At 42.0% G+C, this 24233-nt stretch overlaps 2 protein-coding genes across 2 annotated transcripts; both read left to right on the forward strand.

The window, feature by feature from the left end:
* Window positions 1-1221: 1221 nt before the first annotated feature.
* Window positions 1222-9599, forward strand: LOC109631939 (zinc fingers and homeoboxes protein 1). The gene is made up of 8 exons (XM_020091014.2): window positions 1222-1473; window positions 3873-4199; window positions 4298-4761; window positions 5025-5237; window positions 5750-5965; window positions 6642-6806; window positions 6919-8145; window positions 8920-9599. Exons 2-8 carry the CDS (start codon window positions 3986-3988, stop codon window positions 9193-9195), a joined length of 2775 nt encoding a protein of 924 aa, XP_019946573.2. The 5' UTR covers window positions 1222-1473; window positions 3873-3985; the 3' UTR covers window positions 9196-9599.
* Window positions 9600-15752: 6153 nt separating this feature from the next.
* On the forward strand, window positions 15753-21316 carry c13h8orf76 (chromosome 13 C8orf76 homolog). Its single transcript, XM_020091057.2, has 8 exons — window positions 15753-15980; window positions 16828-16929; window positions 17461-17604; window positions 18434-18484; window positions 18608-18749; window positions 18924-19059; window positions 20144-20276; window positions 20412-21316. The coding sequence occupies exons 1-8, from the start codon at window positions 15876-15878 to the stop codon at window positions 20586-20588; spliced, it is 990 nt and encodes a 329-aa protein (XP_019946616.2). The 5' UTR covers window positions 15753-15875; the 3' UTR covers window positions 20589-21316.
* The last annotated feature ends 2917 nt before the right edge of the window (window positions 21317-24233 follow it).

Below are 24233 nucleotides of genomic sequence, written 5' to 3' on the forward strand. Positions count from 1 at the left end.
GCTGCTATAATGAATTATTTTATCATACAGCCCATTCCACCAATTTAAGTGAACAAAGCTGTGTGGTGTATTTTGTCTTTAGAGAGACTGATAAAACCAGTTGAGTGACATTGCTTTAGCCATTTTCAGATGACTGAATAAAAGATGCTGAAGAGTTGACTGTTGGATCCAGGGTGATTGAAGTCTGAACTTCTGAAACTAAGTCAGAATATCATTGTTGGCGTTCCCACTCATCCTGGAAGTTGAGAGAGTAAATTTCCAGTCATGGAAACAAAGTAAATATATTTTACACAACAAAAACACATTTAGTTCTAAGAGAGGATGTCCTCAAGAGGTTATTGTGGATCTAGAAACTAATCATGAACGCTGCATCAATAAAAATGGGGTTAAATGTGTTAACACAAGCACTACTGTTCAATTAAATGTATTTTTACTGATTTCTGTCCTGAGTTGTCAGAAACAACCTTTGCAAAATGTCTGGGTGGTGTGGGAGCCCTGGTTGTGTCCCACTCCTGTCCAAACCCCTCACGTTTCTGTGTTTTGCACCGATCAGCCTCAACAGATATGCTGGTTTATTCTTCTGTGGTAGTTTTTAACCAGTGAAACGATCTGCTGTGTTTTCATCGTAAAAAAAAAACACTTCTCTAGAGGATCAATGAAAAACAAATAATACAAATAATGTTGAAATAATGAAGTGACTCGCGTCATGAGACAGGATCAGGTGTAAGTGCAACTCCTGTGTCCTCATGTAGCTTCTCCTGCTGCTCTGCCCGGGTCATGTGAGGACACGATGGCACGCAGCCCAGGATCAGCCCGGTGTCACCGCCACAGATCTTTGTGAGCCACGCTTCGTGCCCCGGTTCTTTCTAATTCACACAGAACTACATATGTGTCACATGCGACGCGTTAATGTGCTGAAATCCCGCTCATCTGAGCCTAAAGTGTCCAAACTAAGCGAGCAGCAGGAGTCGCCGGGGAATGACGTCAGGACGTATCACATTGAATGATGACGCCGTTTGATCATTAAAAAAATCTGCCGTTAAAACATATCAGAATTAGGTCAGCGGAGTAAAACAGCGCCGACCGACGCGGCTCACTATCGGTGTGCGTTCGCTGGTTTGACCGCAACAAAGACGCCGGCCCCGGTGTGAATTAAGCAGCACAGCCGGGGAGAAGACACGGAGATGAGCGGTGCTTGTAGCCTCTGCAGACGGGAGCTGCTGTAGCCGCTGGACCGGTCCGTCTGTCCGCCTCCCTCCCTCCCTCCGCCGCCACTCGGTTCTGGGAAACCTGCGAGCCCGAGTAGCGTGAGCGCCTCTGTTCGACCCGGCCACGGCGGGGCTGTGGAGGCTTAGCCCCGGGGACCGAGACGGGAGATACGCCGACACACGGCAGCGACCAGGACCCAGGAAATTAACTCCTCGCCTCGTCTAGACAGCCCGGCAGCAGCACCATGCACATCCCACTAGTTCAGTAAGTTTACCGCCAGACGTGATCGATACTGATGACCGGCCCCGGCTAACACTGGCTACTTGGCCCACCTCACACCCAGGCTACACGCTGCTGCTGCCTCCACACACGCTCATGAATCGATCTAGTGTTGCTGAAATAACCAAGAATTAGCTGCAACACACCTCCTAATGGTCGTGCTGCTTTCTGTCCACGCAGCTGTCTGTGCGTGTGTGTGTGTGTGTGTGTGTGTGTGCAGCGTAGCATAGTGCTGCTCACTTCATCATGGTGAAGGCTAACATCACTGTTACACTGCTGCCTCACTAAGTCAACATCTACACCTTTGTTGTAGCACATGTGTCAGTGAATGAAGCACGAGTCCATCAGGTGAAGCTGTGACAACATCAACAAGACATGAAAACAAACCAACATCAGATGTGTGTGGTCATCAGCCAGTGTGTGCCATCTAAATTAAGATTGTAGGATCACCTTGTTGGATTTTAAATTATTTTGATGTATCAGTGGAATAATATTGTTAGAATAGCCTGTTAGGTCACTGTGCACAGTCCTGTGTGTTAGAGTTATTACTCAGGTAATTACCTGGGCCCTGGTTTGTTTGTTTTTTGGTAATTTTTGATTATTGATATTATGGAATATGTGTCATTTGTGCACAGAGGCAACTCAAATTGAAGCAGTCTGACTAGATTGACTCGTCAACAAGAAAGATACGAACATCAAGATTTATTATATGAGTTCATATTTTGCTTGATTGTGCACATTTCCGAACAAATGAACAAAAAAACAGTGAACACAGTGAAGCGGCTGCTGTCCTGAGAGCCAGGGGCCCTGGGGCCAGACGATTTAGGTCTGTTAGTGAATTCATTTTGTCCTAATGGTTTGAAACAACTTTTGTAATTTTCATTAGAAATACATTGATTACATGTGTAGTTCCCAAATTCCCCAGAACTAAAGCTGACGTATTTTAAGTTTGTTTTGTCAGCCAGCAGACAAACACCAAAAGTCAAATTAGGTTTGATGAAAATTCAAATGATATTAAACAAAGGAGCAGCAAAAATAAAAAGCTGAATATTTACATATGATAAGCTGACGCCAGCAAATGTTTTTTAGTGTTTTTGCTTGAGAGATGACACAAATATGAATCAATGGGTAAGAGTATATTACTATTTAGTATTTATATAGTGTGTTTCTAGTCTTTATGATCACTCAAAGCTTTTTACAGTTTTGTCATTCACAGATTCACACGGACATTTATACAGTGCTTTGATGTGCAGCACACATCAGTCCATGCACAGCCAGCAAAGCAATCAGGGGCAATGTCAGGCTCAGTATCTTGTCCAAGGACACTAAGGCACCCGGAATGGGGGGGGGGGGCTGAGATCAAACTGCAGACCTTTTGGTTGGAGCCGCTAATATAGCATAGTATTTGAATAATCTGTCAACGGAAGTTATTATAAGAAAGTAATAATAAAGTAATTGTATTGGATAATCAATAATGTTTTCACCAATTGTGTTCCCTTGCCATATCTTGTTGTCCATGTTGTTATTGGAAATAATCTTTGTGTTATCTTGACCTTAAAATCCACTTTATTACTCTCATTTACCATCAATGATTTTTGTAATGATACAAATGTCAGCACAGCACTTTGTTAAATTTGTTCACAGAACCATATTGATTAATGCTGTTAGTCTTGATGCGGAGGAAAGTGCACAATGATATTGTGCGCCTCATGCAGACTCAGTGTCTCAGTGTTAACATTAAGACGTGTGTGTGGGCTACATTGACACCAGGCTTTGCACATGTTGTTATGACAATTGAACTGTGAAATGAATACACATGTATATCTGTATTGTTATGTTTTTGTCTTAGACTGCAGTTTACAGTAACTTTTACTTGTGATACACCTGTTTTCTAGTATTTCTCTGGTGTTTTAAATGTTAAAGCATTGGCAATTGCTTGTTTTAAAACACAATATCACAAAATGTATTACTTCATCTAAGTAAGGATGTTCAGTTTCTATTGACATGGAGCAGAAAAAACTAAACTCCTCACAGTTGTGATGCTGGTTTTTATAAACTGTAACTCACAACACTGAAGGAACCATTTAGGCAAATTGTCAATGACTGTCTACAAAAGAATTTTTGTATTAATATACACTGATCAGTCTCAACAGTAAAACAGGAGAATGGTTTTAATGTTCTGGCAGATCAGTGTAGTTTTGATTTGTCAAGCAATAAAGTAATAGAGACAATTTAAAAGTACAGAATACATTTTAAATCACTTTACAGATGTTTCAGAATGAGGTTCAAAACGGGCAAAGGATATAAACCAATCAGTTTTCATACAGATTGTTTTTTCCGACTTATTACACATTTGACATCTGCCTGTTTTGTTTCCTCCCCAGAGATAAACAATTTCATGAGTCTAGCGTGTGAACACAACCACCATGTGACCCTCAACACTTGAGCCAAGGATCTTCTTTACACTGAGTAGAAGTAAATAGGCATTTGTTTCCCGATGTCGAGCCGGAGGAAATCAACCACACCTTGCATGGTGCTGCCCTCTGATGTGGTGGAACAGGAAGAGGTGGAGGAGAAAACTCAGAGGACCGAGGAGGAAGAGGTGACAGAGGAGGAGGTGGAGGGGAAGGTGAAGAAGGTAGCAGAGGAGGGGCCGACTGCAGAGGAGCTGGGTCAGGCTGTCGTGGTCGTCCCCACACCACCAGAAACAGGTACTGAAGATTCATTTTGACCCAATGTCCCGTGTGGACACGACTGACCTAACACCAGCGTCACAATGAATGTTTTATTGTTATTTTTAATATTACAGATGAGCCCAGTGTCTCTACTGTAGAGGACATTGAGGTACTTGATCCCTCACTGAAACGCAGCGCTACAAACCCTCCCGAGGATCCGAGCAGTGATCAGCCGACAGAGGAGCAACAGTGTGAGACGCCCGAGGAGGGAGGAGCAGACCCTGTGTCGGTCGCTGCCATTTCTGTCAGTAAGACACCCATCATGAGGTTGAAGACCAAGTCCGAACCCAAGAGGATCGCTGTGTCCCTGAAATCGGCGGAGGAGGCAGCGGACGGCTTTGGGGGAGGCGGTGAAGGAGAGGTGGGAGGAGAGCAGGAGCCCATTGAAGCTCCTCTGGGGCCGATGACGCCTGTGGAGATGCTGCTGCATGACTCCATGAAGCTCGGAGGAGGTGGCATGCTTCTCAGCCCGCCATCAGAGCAGCATAGGAAATCATCCATTTTAAACCCTACAGTTCTGCCTGCTGGCCTGGCACAGGTAGAGAGTCTTTTGATTATTAGAGCTCTGTAAATTCATTTCAGCATCACAGGTGTAAGAATTCTCAATATACCCCTTTCTCTGTAAAATGAATACATGTCATAAGACGTAACAGGGTGATCATATGCTAATTAATCCTCAACATGGACGTTAGCTGTCAGTTTAAGGTGATAAATATCCATTGTCTTCCTCAGTGAGCACTGTTGCACATTATCTGTTGTCTCTGTATTTCAAATATCCCTCCATCTCTTCCTTTGTTCCAGGTGCTGTCAGCTTTCCAGGCCCAGCAGAGTGCAGTAGCGGCAGCTGCGGCTCAGCCTCAGCTCCTGATTCCCCTCAGCAGCATCCCATCCTACAGCGCAGCCATGGACACCAACCCTCTGCTGGGCAGCACGTACAAGAGGTTTCCTTACCCCTCAATGGCCGAGATCAGCAGCCTGGCAGCACAGACGCAGTTCACAGAGGAGCAGATCAAGGTAGATGAAAGTGTCAAACTAAGGATGTTGTGTTTTCCCTCGTCGGTCTCTACAGTCCCTTTTATACAGAGATCCTGTTAAGAAAACCGCATTATTTTACGTTTGTTTCCACTAAACCAAAATAAAGCCAGTATCATGCTTACCCAGTGTGTGACTGGCATCAGCCTGGTACATACACTATGTGTATGTACCAGGCTGGTTCACCCTTTACACAAATTTGAATGTGTGACTTCCTCCTCTACCAGCATAAACAACATGTGCATCCTCCTGTAGCTGCAACTTATACAAACAGAACAGAGATGTGAAATAAAGGAACAACCTTCCTGCCGGGGGTTGTGTAAAAGAGGCTCTTCTTGTGATGTAACTAAGAAGGTTACAAGTGGTAGCTAATTATTCTGTGTTTTGTATTTAATAAAAAGTCACTTCGATTTCAATAAAGAATTTGAATTTAATATAGTAAATAATCCCTTTTGTCTTATTTTGTAAAAGAATTGTACTTAATCTCCACGCAGGTGTGGTTTTCTGCTCAGCGGTTGAAGCACGGTGTCAGTTGGACTCCTGAGGAGGTGGAGGAGGCCAGAAGGAAACAGTTTAATGGCACAGTGCACACGGTTCCTCAGACCATCACTGTCATACCCGCTCACCAGCTCTCAGCTGCTGCCAACGGCCTGCAGTCCATTCTTCAGACCTGCCAGATAGTGGGCCAGCCCGGCCTGGTGTTCACACAGGTAGGTAAGGAAAGAAAACGTGCCATGTCTACCAAGACTCTGGCTTTGACCTTTGAATCAGGTCTGATTTGACTTGAAACATTTGACTTTAATTGTATTTAGTTTTGAATGAAAGAATATGTGAATCAACATTTTATGCTGGACTCACATTTTTGTTGCGTTGCGTCTGACGGTGGGCTGGCCTGAGGCCTGGTGCCGGCGTTATTGTGATAATGAAAGCAGTCAAAGTTTCATGCACAGGACACACAGCAAAGATTACTTTTGCGCTAACGTGCCATGTTAAATAATTGATAAGATGCTAAAGAGATGTACACAGAAAATAAAAATCAGACAGACACACACCCAAAGAAACTGTTTTAATGCCACCTCACATTATACCAAAGATGTTCTGTACTGTATCTTGTGAACCCAGGTCTTGTATCTAATGAATGCAGAGCGAATAAGTGAACTGGAGATCGACATCTTTTTCACTTAGCAGGCTGTTCTGATAGCTGTAGTTGTTTTGGTCTCTCAGGCTCATATATTACAAATTAGAGGAAAAGCAATATTTTCAAAAAAGAACCAGGTTTATGGCCCTTTCCATTTCCAAAGTGTTTAAGGTAATAACAGATTAAATACTTCCCAGTCTGGTGATATATTTATATGTCATCCTCATATAATTTTTGGACTGTTGCAGGTCGGTCCAGGGGGGAGCCTTCCAGTGACCAGTCCAATTACGCTGACAGTAGCAGGACTGCCCAGCCAGTCCCAGAGCTCCAGCAGAGTGTCCTGCCAGCCCACCTCAACAAACAATGAGCTGAAACGAGCCACCACTGTCCAACCTCCCTCTCTTTCTCCACAGGTGAAGACAACCTTAAAACTGGCTTTCAGACAAATATTTGTTTGGTATTGTGCTCTCCTTGCTGTCAACAGACACTTGTTTAACATAAAACATCTCTCCTCCTCTCTCTAAGGAGAACTCGGCCCTCTGCGCTGACACATTCAGTATGCGGCCTAAGAAGTCCAAAGAGCAGCTGGCGGAGCTGAAAGCCAGCTACCTGAAAAACCACTTTGTCACTGATGCTGAAATCGCCAGGCTCATGAAGCTCACCAACCTGACAAAGGGAGAGATCAAGAAGTGGTTCAGCGACACCCGGTACAACCAGCGCAACTCCAAGAACAGCCACGTCATAGTTTTCCACGACGGAGGGGGCAGAGGAGGTGGCAGTTGCAGTAGCAGTGCCACCATTGTTATTGACTCGAGTGATGATAACCCCGCTTCTCCCCACCCTCCCATCACACCTCCTGTGAAGGAGAAGGAGTCACGACCCAAAACGTGGAACCCATTCCCAGACTTTACCCTGCAGAAGTTTAAAGAGAAGACACCAGAGCAGCTGGTGGTGCTGGAGGAGAGCTTTGAGAAGAGCAGCAACCCATCAGATGAAGAACTGAGCCGCCTGAGGACAGAGACGAAACTGACGAGGAGGGAGATCGACGCTTGGTTCACTGAGAGACGAAAAATGCCATCCGTCAGCACCTCCTCTCCAGATTCTTCAGAAGGAGGGAAGATGGAGACGGATGGAGCAAAAGCAGGGGAAAGAGGAGGAACGGGAGGAGCAACCTCTTCTTCACCTTCCGCCTACTCATCTCGTAAAGGTAGTCAAACGCCACCTGGAGGTCGCAGTAGGAATCTGCCCTCCACCAGCAGCAACAAGAAAGACATAAAAGATAAGAGTAAAAAGACGCCAGAGCAGCTCCACATTCTGAAAAGTGCCTTTGTGCGGACCCAGTGGCCCACACCAGAGGAGTACGGCCAGCTCGCAGAAGAGAGCGGCCTTCCTCGGTCTTACATCGTCAGCTGGTTCGGGGACTCTCGCTACTCCTGGAAGAACGGAAACCTGAAATGGTTCTTTCAGTACCAAAGTGGAAACGTAGAGGGCGCGAGCATGGGAGGAGGCACTAAAATGGGAAGCAGCGGCGGCAGAAAAAGACGCGGCCGAAACCGTGGGTGGGGTCGTTCCCGAACCAGGAAGCAGCCGAGACGGTCCGCCTCCTCCAGTGCAGATACTGATAGATCTCCCCCTGCGAAGAAATTCAAGAGTGGGAGGGAGATCCTGAGGGAGTACTACCTGAAGCACCACTTCCTCAACGAGCAGGACCTGGATGAGCTTGTCACCAAGACCAACATGAGCTATGAACAGGTAATGTTTATTTGGATGGGAGAAAACATGGACATGTCACTCTGTCAACCAGGGCCCCAAAAGCTTTCTAAAAGACCAGTGTGCAAGATCTACTTTCATTGAGAATTGGCTGGGAGGAGGTCGAGGATAATGTTTTAATCATTTTTATCACCTAAATGTAAGAATCGAGTTTTCATTTGCTTAGAATAAGTTCTAGAGATGGTCTTGCACCTTTTTATGTAACACGTAGGCCACCGTACCTTCTCCTTCACGCTCGGAAAAGGAAGGGTGAGGCGAGGGCTTTTCCGTTGGTTTTAGTCTTCAACCTCGCCACTAGATGTCACTAAATTTTCCTAATCCTATTTATAATTCCTGGTGCAGCAGCTGAATGAACGATTTCTATTCTCAAACTGACTTCCACAAATAATGAATCTTAAAGTGCAACGAACTGAAAAATTGAGTGATTTTACAATATAATGCAGCTTATAGGCAGTTGCTGAAGTGTGTTCATCATTGATTATATTGATCAGTCAGGAGATTGACAGTATTTTAGAAACACTGAGGTCATGACTTCATGTAACCAGCAGAACTCCAAACACATAACCACCATGACATGTTTGTATGGGAAATCTTGTCAAATGTATTATATTTAGTAAAAAAAAAAAAAATGTTCCTGTTTAACCTTGATTTAATTTAAACTGCTAAAACCCCAGAAATATCACTGATGACCTCATGTCCTCAATAATATCGGTACCTGCTGTTATCATTCACTCACAGTGTTTCTCTCTTGTGAAGGTGAGGGAGTGGTTTGCTGAGGTCCAGCGGCGCTTGGACATAGGCGCAGATCCTTTCCAGGAACCGGCTGCGGAGAGGGCGGACAGAGACGAAGGAGGAGAGGAGGAGGCGCGGGGAGAGGCGTCAGCGGCCCCCGAGGACCAGACCGGCACTGGGATGGGAGATGAAGATGATGAGGAAGAAGATGAGGAGGATGATGCCGACGACACGGATGACAGTGAGGTTTGGGAACCATCGCGTAGCGTCAGGAAATCCTTGTCAGTTTCTGAAGACTAATGATTGTGGAAAGTGATGGTGAAACATTACAGAATGTTACAAGAGACACGATCAATGCTGGAGGACAGTTAGCTGAACCAAGTCTTTTTTTGCCACTGATTTCCCTGTGTACACATTAGCAACATTGATGAACTGTTTTTTCTTAATCATGTCTACATGCGACTAACAGATGGACCATAACTTTAGCTCACCCTCTCAACACTTCTCTTATTAACTGTAGGTGATGTGTCACAGCTTAGACAATAATTGTGAATACGAATACCATGAAGTGCAATCTTCAAGCTGAGCTAAAGATGAGAACTGATGGGATGAAGCAGTTGCCCAAAAAAGATGGTATATCCAGGGCCAGGCACATCCATACACCTTTCTTCAGAAGCAATTGATGAATACTGACTGTTGTTAATTCATTATTTTTGGAAGAACTGTCAGTTCCAATGTCCAGCATGCTCTAATTTAAATTTCCACTCCTTCGTTGCTTAAATGAAGCCAATAAGGGAGGTTTTATTTTTCACATTTATGCTGCATTTCCCTAAGAAGTAGTGTGGGATGCTGTTGTGAGCACAGGCCTAAATTCAAACTTCAATCCCCAGCATTATGAATGTTTTACCCATGGTCCCAAACTAACTGCACGCTGAAAAAAAACGTCTGCTATTTTTACAAAGGTGCTTAAAAACCTATCACTACTAGATGTCACTGCTGAGCAATCTCCCTAATAAATCCAGCATACATCTAATAGAGGAGCTGGTTGATTTGACATGTTACAGCATGTTATTTTTTTTTTTAAAAGCTCCTGTAAAGATAGACCAGGATGTGTGAGTTAAATATTGGATTGATAATGACAGTGTAAATCAGGTATGTCACCTTTCTGAGCTAAAGGTCTAAATGACAGGAAAAGTACCTTAACGCTGAATGAATGCCAACGCCATGATGCTTTTAAATAACGCAGGATGTCTGCTCCAGTCTTCCCTTAAAAGTGGCTCATTTGTCATTAATATTATCGCTATAGATTTTTAACTGAGCACCTACAGATCTGATGGAGAAATTCCACAGTATGTGTTAAATATGCACTGCTATTAATGTTTTTTAACAACATTTTCACCTTTTGATAGAACTCATCCCGTGCTACGATCAATCTTTCTGAGGAGGTTGTGTAAATTCAGATAGCACGAGGCTTTTGTGCCAAAGCTGAATGTGCGGAGCAGTGAGCTACAGTTTGAAGCAGAGGCACCGTTTGTCAACTAAACGATGAGGCAGACATCTTTGTCCAGTGACATAAAAACAGAACTATCCTTGCCGCAGCATTTCGTTTGCTTGTGGTCGGATTCTGATGAATTAATGGGATGGACTGATTTTTTTTATTTTATTGGGGGATGCATGTAAATACAAGCACCAGCTGCAGCTCCAGTGTGAATTGAAAGTAAATCAATGCGCATGTTTTCCCCGTGACAAGATTGCTATCTCCACCAAATCACCGACTTTTTGCCTTTAGGTTTGGGCTCATGTTTAAAATGAGGCCTAAGAATTATTGTTAGTCCTGACCCGTACTTCAAGAAGCACTGTTTCACAGTATTTTAAATAATAATCAGACTCCAATCTGCACTGAACAGAAGAACATGAAGCACCTAAACTAAACTTTTTAAAAGATGCACTTTGTCCGCTTGTGTTCACAGTGGACTAAATCCTGATTAGGCACCTTAATCTCTTATTACACCATGAAATGGCTCTGAGAGACCAAATCTCTTTTGTATGAACTGAACCAGTATTTTGCCTTTTTTATCCTTAGTGTGTTTTCAAGGGGAGGAATATTATCAATTTGTCAACTTTTATAATAATATGTGTTATTTCATATTTGGATGTTCATACGGCTCAAAAGAATTGTCGAACAATCACCTACCACTTTGTTTCGCTAAATTGCACAATTTGAGCCCAGTTTTTAACCATCTGTCCTTTTGAAAATGTGCGTGTGTTACATTTGTTGTTATGTTTGTATTGTTGGCTTTAAATTATGGAAATTGTCTCCTATCTGTCCTTCTCTGCTCTCACATGCCCCTGTCTGATTGAACCACTTTCATCCAGGCCACTTTTGTAAAATAAATGCCTAGTTTTCATGTGCACTTCCCGAAACATGTTCCTGTAAATGTTGGCAGTGTCCTGTTGGTTTCCTGTCTCTGAAATGACAGGGCTGTAGGGACGACTGCACAAGACTGAAACCAGTCAGAAAATTCAAAAAAGGACTTTACTTGGAAAATGTAATTTCCCTCATGGAGGGAATCGTGATACCTGAAGGAACAGCACAGCATTCCCTCTGTGGTGGGAAGTCTACCAAATAACGCTCCTCTTTCCAGCTGTTTTCTTTGTGCTTTACTGCATCAAGAGGACAATGGACTGAAAACTGTCTCACCTACAGTTGTTCACACACAGGGGAGAGACTCTGATGAAGCTTTGCAGATAAACCTATGTGCCTACACGGCTCGTATACTTGTTTGAACACAATTTCACCAACGCTCGACAAAAGATGACAAAAGAATGAGTGAATTTGTCAACCACTGAGTGACTCTTTAGCGAGGCTTGTTCAAACGAAGGTGTGATGCATGATCGAGCTCTGCTTTCTGCTGATGCTAAAAGATGCCTAAATACTCTGAAGTTGACATTGGAAACTTCTGTTTTAAGTCCTTAAACAAATAACCTTGGTGTTTTGAATTCTATTTCACTAAGCACTTGTCACATACTACCCGTTGGTTCCTTTAGCTCATTTAAATGCATTTTAGTGAGTCTCTATGAAACCAATGGTGGCTCTTAGCTGTGAGCTATAGTTTGAGTATTGCAACTGGAGGGGAGCTGAAACTGCTTTGCTGTAATGTGACAAGTGCAAGTAACAAATAACAGATTCAAAATGTCAAGGCCGACCTATTGTCTAATACTGCATGCAATAACTAAGACGAACAACTGCTCATTTTGTACATACATTATTTTGGGTTGGTATACTTGGCACAGTAGAAGCCTAATCTAGGATTACACGTTGCGTAGCTTTTAAGAGACCAGTTACTTTTTAAGAATTAGTTGATCAGTACAATCACGGACCTGTTTTTTTCTCTTTTAGAAATATTTTTTAAACTGTTTTGATCATCTAAGCTTTGCTTGGGATTTTGTAGTCTCTGCAATTTTTGGCCCATTTTGAACCGTTTGAATCTTTGTACTTTGTGTGCTAATTTTGTACACATGCTACAAAAGGGCTTGTCCCAGATTAACTTCTTTTATTTCTGAGGTTAGGCTTAATTCTGTATCCAGGTATCCAGCCCACAGTCTTTTACAGTGTGCTCTTTCTTGACTATAATTTTTTATCTAAAGAAACTGTGTCATTACAACTCTGTCCAGACACCAGTGGATTGCTTGTTAACTGACTCATACAATACGTACAGCAGACTAGTGTTTTTGAAATAGAATCTGTTTTAGAGTTCAACCAGTGTTGCCCGAGTGGCTTTTTGGCACTTTGGTTCCAAAAAATATAAAATCACAACTGAAAAGAAAAGACACGCTCCTAAAAGAATTGCAAAGATTGCATTTTTTGTTTTTGCTCATGGGAATGTTTTTATTTGCTTGCTAATATGTCAACATTTTTAAATCAAGATACATTACATATGGCAAAAAACTATTAAAAATGTCAAGCAACACTTTGCTTTGAGAGGCACGCCACATAAAGTCCGGCTAACTTGTCATGAGGTCTCCTAAAAAATGACCCTGAAATAGTTATGTCATTGGGGTCATCTCAGTTTGTCTCGAAACAAGAGCAAGTCTAATAAAAGACTTAGGATCCATGTAGGATCCAGTGATTTTGGACCTTGTTGCAGACTAGATTGAAAGTCTGGACATCTCAGTTTCTGCTGCCCAGATTTGAACCATTCTTTCTGAAACCAGTGTCTCTCAATTAGCTGAACTTTATGGAAGGAGTGTCCCTTTAATCACTGAGTGTTTGGTAACAATACTGTAACATGACAGTTAATAACATGATGATATGATGTTAATGAGAAGAGTATTATTAAAGTAATACTTATAGTCAAGAAATTGTTTTCAAATATTTCCCCCAGTTCCATTGAGGTGTCTTTTCTCTGAGTTGTGATTTTATATCCGTCTCTCTTCATGTATCCCAGTAATACTTGTGCAGTAGAGCTACGAGCTTATATTGTGATCGGAGTAGTTTACCTGCTGTCCTATTATACTCATGTCATATCTGTATCCTTCGCTATACTACTGCTTCGTCCTCACTCGTTTTCTGTATTTAGACAAATAGTTGGTTGAATGTTTCTTATGCAATCAGAGATTCAAATGTTTTCACTATATAGCAGCTAGCTTTTTGGTAAAAGAAAATGCATTTTGTCAGAATTGTAATACACTGTACGTATGAATAGTTTTTTTTTTTTATTCATTTACTGTGGACTTTCCACCTTCTCTTTTTTTAATCTAATTTTATCTGCTGACAGTTTTTACCCCGTTTTATTTGCTTCTAATGGGCTTGATTTGCTTTTAACTTGTAGACTTTCCTCTTTGTTCCTGCTTCAATACAGTGTACATCTCCAGACCTGTTCAGTGAGTGATGGCAATGATCTCTCCGCTCCTGTATTAAGTAACAGTTGTTTCCATAGACACAGATACTGTAGGAAGAACCCAAAGGTCTAACTCCATGCTCTGCTTTAATAAATGGGTGTGTTAATTTAAAGACAACTGATATTTATTGTGCCATTTTCAAATGATGTCTCCCCTGACTTTAACTGATATTTAGTCCCTTTTACCAGGGTTTCTAAATAAACTGTAATTGGAGTTGTGTTAAAACCCACCATGAACTGGTTCATCTTATCCAGTACACCTGATGGATGACTTGAGGAGGGGTTTCTGGGATTGATGTACTTGAGGTGGGACTTTTTGCTGTCCGCAACCTTCATGACCAAGCTCTTCAACAAAACAGTTCATCTTGGGTTTTTTCTGTGTCTATGGAAGTGATTTTTCCATCGACACTCTGCCCACGTGTCTGAAATTTGTTAAAACACTGAGAGTGTGTGTCAGAAACTCTGATTAAACTTGATGTGCGATCGCCTCTGCAGGTTTGCTCTAGAGAGAACTTTGTGCAGTCATCCACTTGAAGCAATCAGCTGTGAGGCAAAACAGTTTGTGCAATGTTAATTTAAAATCCTGGCTGTTATTGGGGCTCTGGCTTGATTTTTAGCTTGATTAAAAAAAGAAAAAAGAAAAAAAAGATTTATATTTTATACTTGTTTGAGGACAAACCCCAATAAATTTTGATCAAATGCACTTGTGATCACTATTTTGCATGTTTTAAATGTGATGTGAAGCGCTAAGATGCAGAGCAGAAAGCACTGCATAGAGTCCTGTTAAACCCTGTGAGTCAGTCATCATTTGTGACCTTTTTTTTTAGAAATGTTGGAAAGAATCTCATTAAAAGCTCAGAGATGAATTCATCATCACTGTTAGTTATTAGCATTGATAGCATTTTTAATAAACCGTCAGTGATGCAGTGTCTGTTGTTTTATTGTCAATAAGGGAAACAGATTTGCATTAAATTAAAAAAACTCTTCTAGTCAAAACCTTCTCTTTTGAAGAAGTCAGTATGTGAGGATATATCCTGTACATCAAGATAATGTTGCATAGGTTGGATCATCAACATACTTAAGATGCAGAATCTTTTATTTCTCTTAGATGTTGGTAAATATTTGTGCAACTTAACAGAAATTTAAAAAGTAAGACAGAGCTGAAAAAGGACATGAGTGGACAGAATAATCAAATAGTAAAACGCTGTGAAACAAAATAGTTTATAAAGAGAATTTGGTTTATGTACTTGAGGATGAGTATTCTGCATTAAGTGTAGTATTACCAAGCAATAATCCTAGCTGCATGTAACTTTCATTTGACTAAAATAATTTAAAATAAAAGGAGAATTCTAATATAATCATCAGCTCATGCATTCATTTGGACGTGTGGCAGTGATGGATTTCTCCTCTGATGTGTGTATTAAGTTCAGGCCGAGTGCAGCTTCCAGATAAAGGTGAGTTCCTCTCCTACACCAGGTGTAAACATGGCTTGTATAAATGACTCAATGTGTTGTGATAGTAATATTTTTGAAGTTCGGTGTGTTCATTTGAAAGCCATGACAATGTGGCTTGATTAAAGTGAGACTTTGAAAAGAAATAAAAGAGTATAAAAATATAAAAACGTACACAGTTTTTTAAACTCAAAGTAAAAAAAAGTGAATTCAGAAATATTTGAGATGTGCACAGTAATTACAGAAAATGAAATGCTATTCATGTTGAATTGATTTTCTCTGACTACATTTGTTTCCATATGCCGATACAGAAAATGTAGGACAGGTCTGGGCACATGGGAGACAGACAGTTGTGTGTTTGCAGTATTAGTTTTTGGGGATGTCAGTGTCGAGTTAAATCAAAGTGAAGCAGATATTCATATGTGATGTTTTCTCTGTTGCTGAATGAGCTGCATGTTTTCATCTCGGAACCTTTCCGCCCGGAACCACTATCAGTGGACATTGTATCAGCCGTACAGTTGACAGTGAGAGACAGTGTATCCATGAGTGTGTAGACTTCTGTCCCCTGTAGTTCGGGTACTAGTCTCTGACTGTGAGTAGTAGGCTCTGCCAGGTTCTTCAGGTCCGCATGGAGATATTAGGAAGTACGTTTGACGACTCTGTGTTTTCGGAGGCGAGAGACCGAGTGTGTGCGTCTCTGTCTTCATACAACGCTAAACTGTGCGAACCAGAGGTGAGTGGGTCCAACGACAACCACCCGAACCGGGACCAGGCTAGTTAGAGCCGCGGTGAGGGAGCACCAAGGTCCGGACTCTGGGTACTGCCAGGAAGGTGTCATGACGAGTCATCCATGTAAATAAACTGTGATGTTAGCCTGCTAAAGTTAGCTTGTCAATATTAGCCTGCCAATCATTGCTAGTTAACATTAGACTGCTAACGTACCTGCTGCCATTACACTGTTAACGTTAGCCTACCAACGTTAGCTCGTCAATATCAGCCTGCTAATTATTGCTTGTTAACATTCGTCTGCTAAAGTACCTGCTATCATTAGCCTGCCATGGTTAGCTCCCTCATCATTGCCAGCTAACAATAGACTGCTAGCAGCTGCTACATCCAAAAGGAGCCAGAATAATTATTTGATTATTTATAAATGTTTCGTAAAGAACGATGTGACTCATATATGACAATATTATAAATGAGCCAATGTAACAAACGTCATGTGACACAGTTCTTTTAATTGAATCCTGGTATTCTGGGTAATTTGTACCAAATATATATATATATATATATATATAACACTGAACTGAACAAACTGCATCAAAATGTATTTATATGTAGTTGCTATGTAAATATTAACATATTGTGGCTAATTGCTGTTTGAGTGAGTGGGTTTAATGTGTGATCATGTTAAATAAGTTGTATTGTGTCTTAAATGTTATTTGTTGAGTATGTTGGCTTAGTTTCTTTGGTTCAGTAACACTTGTTGCATGTGTGGCTTAGTTTCTTGTACAATGTGTAAAAGTCAGTGAGAAGCAGCTTCCAATCACTGTGGTATTTTCTATTGTCTCGCTCCTCTGCAGTGGTTTTGTGAGAGCGCTGCTCTCGATACAGACGATTCCCTGGAGAAACAGAAAGTTTACAAGTTCAGAGGTGACTTGGCCGTGAGACAGGGGAACTATCAGGTCAGTTTTTGTTCAATCAATCATCTCGAACCTACGACAACGTCAATCCTCCAGTCTCTCACACAGACTGAAAAGTTGATAGTGGCCAGAGTATCTGAGGATTTCAGTTAATTTTCCTTAAACATTTTGAGTTTATTCACTGCAAAACTGTTGTTATGAACCAGTCAGTGCTTCAGCTTCTGTCGTGTATCCAGAAGAGCACTGAAGGTTTTCTTCATTTTTAATTTAAGTAGTGAGCACCTTTGTTTCCTTATAACCTACCATGTTTCAGTGTAAAATATCGTAATATTGTAATCATGATGTGTGGTTATACACACACACAATGATCAGATATTAAAATATTTTATTTCTCTGTAATTTCACAGTAACAGTACCAACAAAAGCTGCTTGAAGTAAATACAATTTGGACTGGGCTCATAGTCGCTGCCATATGATAACCTTTTCTCTTGGTATCGTTCAGACAAGTTTTCCGTTGTCCACTGATGTTTGGTGTATTGTTCTGTTTGTGTTCTCATGGTGTGGTGGGTATAGAAAGCCTTGGAAGCATACAGCTGCTGCCTAGAGTGGCTCGCTGACAACAACTTGACCATCAGAAGAGATGTCCTGGAGGGAATGGCTCGATGCTGCACCAAACTGGGACAGAGAGAGAGGGCTGTGCACTTGGCTGACTTACTGGTAAGTCACCTGTGAGATTCTCTTTTAAAGTGTTTTCCATGTAGCACAGTGTGAATTCAGTCAACCTGCACCACTTTGCACACAGTCATAGATATCAGTCACCGAAATGTGTTTTTTGTTCTTTTTTAAGATCCATAAATTATTATAAATTACTTAAAATGTTGAAAACCGCCTTATCTTGCAATGTTGAAGAAACGCCTTCTGATCTGGATCTGCCCAAAATGTAATGGGTTCTTCCCTGATCTGTTCATGTAGTTTTTGCGTAATCCTGCTAAATGATAAACGAAAAAACACAGGCGGAGGTAATTATACATTTAAGACAAATGCTAGACCAAATTCCAAGTTATGAAAAAACATATTTTTCCAAGCAGCCAGTTACTTTTCATGTTAATCTCATGTTAATCATTTGGTTCTATATCATGAACGTACACTCATCTAATCTAAAGCTTCCTTAACACAGCCTTTATTTTGTCATTGACTTTAGCTTTATGAGCCAAGAAAGTAAGTGCTTTTATGTGTCTCAGGAAGCTCCAATATTAAGAGTCTGCTTTCACGCAGCTGGAATGTCTAATAATTCAATATACAAGAGACATCTGCTTAATGTCGGCCCTCTGGATTAAACTGTCCACCAGTGTAGCTCAGTGTTGCAGCCTTTGTCTTCAGAGGTTGTTTGTTCATGCAGCATTGGAAATTATCATTATTATTATTAACTCTGATAAATCTAAAGTTGATCAGATGTTCTCTGAAGGTAAATTTCAGTGTTTAACAAAATATTGGTAAGAAGAAAAAGTTTGTAGTTGGTACTCATTTTTACAACATCTCTCTCCAGAGGAAAGAAGCCTCCAACACCAGTCACCTGACCAGCCTCCTGCTGCTGAAGGTCAGAACACACACACACACACACACACACACACACACACACACACACACACACACACACACACACACACACGAACAAATATAAAACATAAACATGTAATAGACATTACATCGTTTATTACAGGTCAGCATCTTCAAGCATTTTGGAGCCATCGGATCAGCGATGTCATGTCTCCAGCAGCTGTGTAGCCTGCTGCCCTTTAACCCCTGGTACTGGTTCAACCTGGGTCAGATGTGTCTGCAGCTGCTGGAGAACAGACCCACAAGTAGGTTTGACTTCATTTCCTGTCTCATTTAACACCCATATTTTTTGTGTATTATAATGTGTAAAATATTATTTTTTGCTACAAATGAATAAACAATCTTATTCTGTTGTCTAAAAATATGTGTAATAATGATGATTTGTTTTAACGCGCCGATGTGTTAATTGCCTCCTCTAGGATTATGTTCCTCTGAGAGGTGTGAATCAGCAGAGGAGCAGCACGATGGAGAAACTGAGGAGCAACAGGAGGAGGCAGCAGAGATGGATGAGGACAGACTCCGACTAAAAGCTTGTACTTGTTTAGTCAGGACGAGGTACAAATCACTGTTTACATACTGTATGCCACATTCACACAAAATATCAACCATTCTACAATAGAAGTAGATACAAATACAACTAGAGACATATTTTAATAGTTGAAAATCATTGTTTTGTGTAATACAATAAGACATCTGTTTATTTACAAGGTTCAATGTGTATTCAAATGAGAGGGGTTCTTCATCTTTGTGGAGAGTTCTGGGAAGCATCCACATTCTTTTCCCTGTGTGAACTTAAATGCGTCCTGGTCCATATTGAAGAGACGCCTACTGACATCCTCTGATCCACTACAGTTTCACAATGTATTTAAAGTATTTTTAATCGTCTCAGTGACCAAGGATGTTAATATTTGTGCCCCCCGCCACAACATCAACACTGGTAAACCAAATAATGATTTCTGTTGTTTGTATGCCCCCCTGCCAGCGACAGCCAGAGGAATATGTTTGCGGGTTGTCCCTCCATCCATCCCATTGTGAATGTGATATCCCTCCCCTACTTTGAGGGAATCTCTCCAACATCTGTACAAATATTCATGTATGATCTGGACAACTCAAAATTCACTTTGACTCATGGTTGACCTGATTAGATTTTGGTGGTCAAAGGTCAAGTTCATGGTGCCTATTGAATGTGATACCTCAAGACTACATGATTACGTTGTAGTGGTCAACGGTAAAGGTCACAGTGACCTTATATAAATCTATAGATCTCTAGAATCTCTAAATCTCTAGAAATACATACACAGAAACTCGGATAGTTGGCAGAGGCATTCAACTGCAGTGCGGTAATTCTAGTTTTCAAATGCGGCACATTGATTCATTCAGTCCCTCCTGACACTGCTCGCTCTGCCTTTCTCTCTCTCGCTTGCACCGACACACAAAACGTCATCTGACTCATCTGTAAACTTAGACTGGATAAAAACAACATAATTTTGTCTTCGTGAAAACAAATGATGTATGTGTGTTTATTTGCATATAGAGTAGTGACTGAGGATCCGAGATCTGTCCACTTCTCTCAAGACGAATGATGGTACAAGGTCTGAACAGGGCCTTAATGTCTCCCTGCTTGTTTTATCTCCCTCAGACTCCTGTTGAAAATCCTTCGGCAGCAGCAGTCCTCCTTTGTGTTGCAGCGCAGTGAACGTGCCCTACAGACGACAGATGAGGCACTACAGCGGCTAAATCCCAAAGAATCCACACTGCAGACTCTCACTGAGGTGAGTACACAATACTGACACACACCAAGTCAAAACCTGAATTTTTGAAGTTTATAGGCAGTTGAGTTGAAAGGTCACAGACTTCAAGTCAGCCGATAGTTTTACACGATTCAGTCTTGCTCTTTAATTTCCCAGGTGATGTCAGAGGACCTGATCCCAGACAAGATGAGGGAGGACTACCAAGATGGAGAGAGTCTGGCCAGTGTGTGTGTGCAGAGCTTCAGAGAGCGCTGGTGGAACAAGATCTTACTGACTGGTGTGTCAGAGACTGACGAAAGTCTGCATCAGACAGAGACGGACACAGGGTCCTGATGTTGAATGTTTACAGAAGGGACTGAAGACGGCTCAGCAACTGATAGATCCCAGCAAAGACCAACTGACACAGACTGAATGAACTGAGAGTCAGATCCTGGGCCTCACAATCACTTTATATCTGTACGTCAATACTACAGCTCAAATGTTTACTTTTATTTATTTTTATTGTATATAAAGACGGACACATCTCCACTTCCTGCCACTATACAGAAAATAACCCAGATTCAAACGTTGCCATCTTGTGCATTTGGAGCCAGAGTCTGCGCAATAGTGATCAGGGATCAACTCTCTGGAAACATGAACACTTGAACATACATCAGTGTTATAACCTAATGACAGAAACCACCTTTGAGAAAAAATGTGTTTGATGTTTTCATTAAATATAAATTTTGGTCCATAACCCATCTGCTAATGTGGAGGATAGATTTATAAACTGTACTGCGGCCAGCCACCAGGTGGTGATCGAGACCGGCCATGTCATCCATCTTTATAATCTGATTATTCAAATGTAAAAGTAAGGTATTAGTGCACAAGGAGAAACATCCCAGATGTACTTCGTCCTCTTCGTACTGTGTGAAATGTAATTAATGACGGTGATTGTGTTCACCATTTTAGCATTTTAATCAGTTGAATGTCTAAATCGCTCATCGAACTTTAAAATGCTGTGTTGATGTTGTATATTTGATTATTTTTGCAGCTGAAATATTAAAACAATTTTCACAGTAGTTGGAGACTATGACATTTACATGGCTGACAGAAGTCCTGACACACCCATCGTACAGTTGTCACTTCACTATACATTACATGTCTCATCTCAGGACAGTGGAGTTTGTCAGTTTTGTGACAACACACTCCACCTGAGCACATGACCAAATAACTGAAAACCCATTTGAGGAGAGCAGAGGAGTCACAACACTTAGGATATTCCACAAAGTCGCCTCATCACTGTGCCTCTTTAAATCACATCATATGCAGCCCAGAATAAACCGCTGTACCCAGAATCCTTCAGGGGACAGCAGTGTGTATCTGGAAAAAGTCAAACCACAATATGATCAGTCTCCACAGAGCATGACGCAAAAACACAGCAGGAACGCCTGGAGAAGAATCTAAACCTGATCCAGAGTCAGTGAAAAGCCACAGCTCACACAATCAGCCTTACTATCTCCACCACAGCTGGAAGCATGGTTCAAGAGTCAAACACTACATGCTACAAACCCCCCCCCCCCCCCGCACACAGACAGCAAATAACCATCTGTTATCAATCAACCTGCTACTGGAGGACTTTTCTTTCTTCTCTTTCAAACAACACAATGGAAGCACTCATCAAACTGAAGGTGGAACTGATAATCCCTCTGTGGCAGTAGACCATGCCACGGGGTTCCCACCACGACAGCCAGAGACGAACCAGTCCAACCATTGGGTGCTCAGCAACATCTTTTTATTTCATCCCAACAGAACTGACAAAACATTGAACTTAAAGGGTCCAGCACTTTCTGCTGGACCATCAGCTTCGCCCAGTCTCTTCCCCAGTGTGTGTTTTTGGAGGCCGCTCTGCTGCTGCCTTTTCAAGCATGAGGATCAATCAGCTAACAGCTCTCACCTGTGCTGACTGATCCTCTGTGGCGCAGGTGCTCTCCCAGCCCCTTCACCTCCACACCCTCCTATATCACAGCAAAGACAGGCAAAGACATGCCCTCAGCTTCCTTTGACTCATTCAAGAGGACACACCTCTGGAGTCCCAAACCAAAATCTCCCTTCTAAGAGCCCACGGCCTGTGTGGGTGGGTGCACCAGGGTTGACATCAGTAATCATCGGAACTCTTCTCTCATGCAGGTACATGAGCAGCCGAGATGAATCTACAGCCCCACACTGCCCACACCCAGGCCGGTGGCTCGAACTCCACAGCCAGACCCAGCTCCTCTGACAGCACCTACAGGACGGGACAGAAGGAGCGGGACAGTCAGACTGCAGGCCAGCTCCTGCTATACAGTTTAACTTTTAACTAAACTTCATCAGGATTATCTATCTATCTTTCTATCTATCTTTCTATCTTTCTATCTATCTCACTGCAAATGAACTCAAGTCTAACTGAAATCCAACAAGCTCATGTTTCTGAATCCAACAATGTTATCTTCAGTGATGAATCATAATTAATACTTCAGAGATGAACATGGTCAGATGAGAGTTTCTCAGCGAGCATCAGTCATTTTTATACTTAAGAACTCTTCTCCAGGACCGAATGTGACAGTAAAGATCATTCACCATTTCAAAGTGACAGCCAAGCCAACACAGTATGTAAACTGATGTGTTGACAAACAATCTCTTGTTGTTCTCACCTTCCTTCCTGCCACATCTCTCGTGGTGTCAGCCAGGCTCTGCTCCTCTGCCAGTGCTTGCCTGTGAAGCTGTGCCAGCCTCTCGCTGTCCCTCTCCTGCTCGGCGTCGACCTGCTGCAGGCGCTCCGCCACGTCTCCCTGCCAGTCTGACTCCAGGCCCAGCTGGCACGCCTCCGCCAGGGTTTCCTCCAGGATCTGTGTGCGTAGAGAAAGTTAACGGATACAAGAGGAGGAGATCACGGATACTTGTGCCAAAATCAAGAGTTTTGGATGATTGGGAGGCCTTGATATTTTTTTTTGTAAAGCTGGACGCACAAGTGCATCAAGATCAGGAATTTATTCCACAGGGTCAGTATTTGAATGTGTCAATGATCTGCATGTTCTTGTCTGTGTGATCCAGAGGCTCTTTGAGGCCCTTCTCTGTCTGCCTTCCTCATCTCCTCATCATCATCTCCTCCACGTCCTGTCCCATGAGGGAAAATGGTCATAAAAAAAAGATGTTAACAGAACACAACATGGTAATGTTATCAGCCAAAGGCACTTTAAATTAATGTAACAGCTGCAATTGGTCGAAACTTAAAAAAACTTACCGGCTGTCCTGTTACTGCTGTTACACTATTTTATTTAGCGGTGATAACCTATTACATCTGATGGTGTTACATTTGAAAATAGCTTTCTAGATTGATGGAGGTTAAATACGAAGCAGATGTGTGTTGCTGGTGTGATATCACAGTATGATGAGCCAGAACGTTCTCTGATGTTCAGAGACTCGAACCAGTGCCGGCACCAATTCACAGCGTCTGAGTGAAAACACAACTTCTACCACTATGTGTATCATCTTAAAATTCCAACGTAGCCCACCTCTGCAGAGAAAATCATGATTGTATATAAAATATAATCTAAGTGATTAGCAAACACTTAAAACACTTAATGATGAGGGATCTTGCTGCAAAGTCAATCACCTGTTTCTGCTGATGTCAATGACAGATGTTGCCATGGTGATATCCAGCCAGGAGGGAATCTCCTGTGGTTCAAAGGTCACATGGAGGAGGCACACAGAGGAGGAACAGCTCACACTGAAGGAGAAGGACACTCACACTGAGCTGGAATTCTACTCAATGCTCAGTGAATCGCAGTCGCTCTCTAGTGGTTTACACTGAAAAAAGTGGCAGAAATGCTGCAGCAGCTTTTCTCTTGATCAAACCTTCTGTGACTCAAGTCCAACTCTGCAGCATTTTTAAATCACAGTGTGACAATCTCTCCAATTATCAAAACAGTAACTGCTACAGCTCGACAGCAACTGTCT

This window comes from Paralichthys olivaceus, chromosome 13 (genome assembly GCF_024713975.1).
Source record: "Paralichthys olivaceus isolate ysfri-2021 chromosome 13, ASM2471397v2, whole genome shotgun sequence".
Classification (NCBI taxonomy): domain Eukaryota; kingdom Metazoa; phylum Chordata; class Actinopteri; order Pleuronectiformes; family Paralichthyidae; genus Paralichthys; species Paralichthys olivaceus.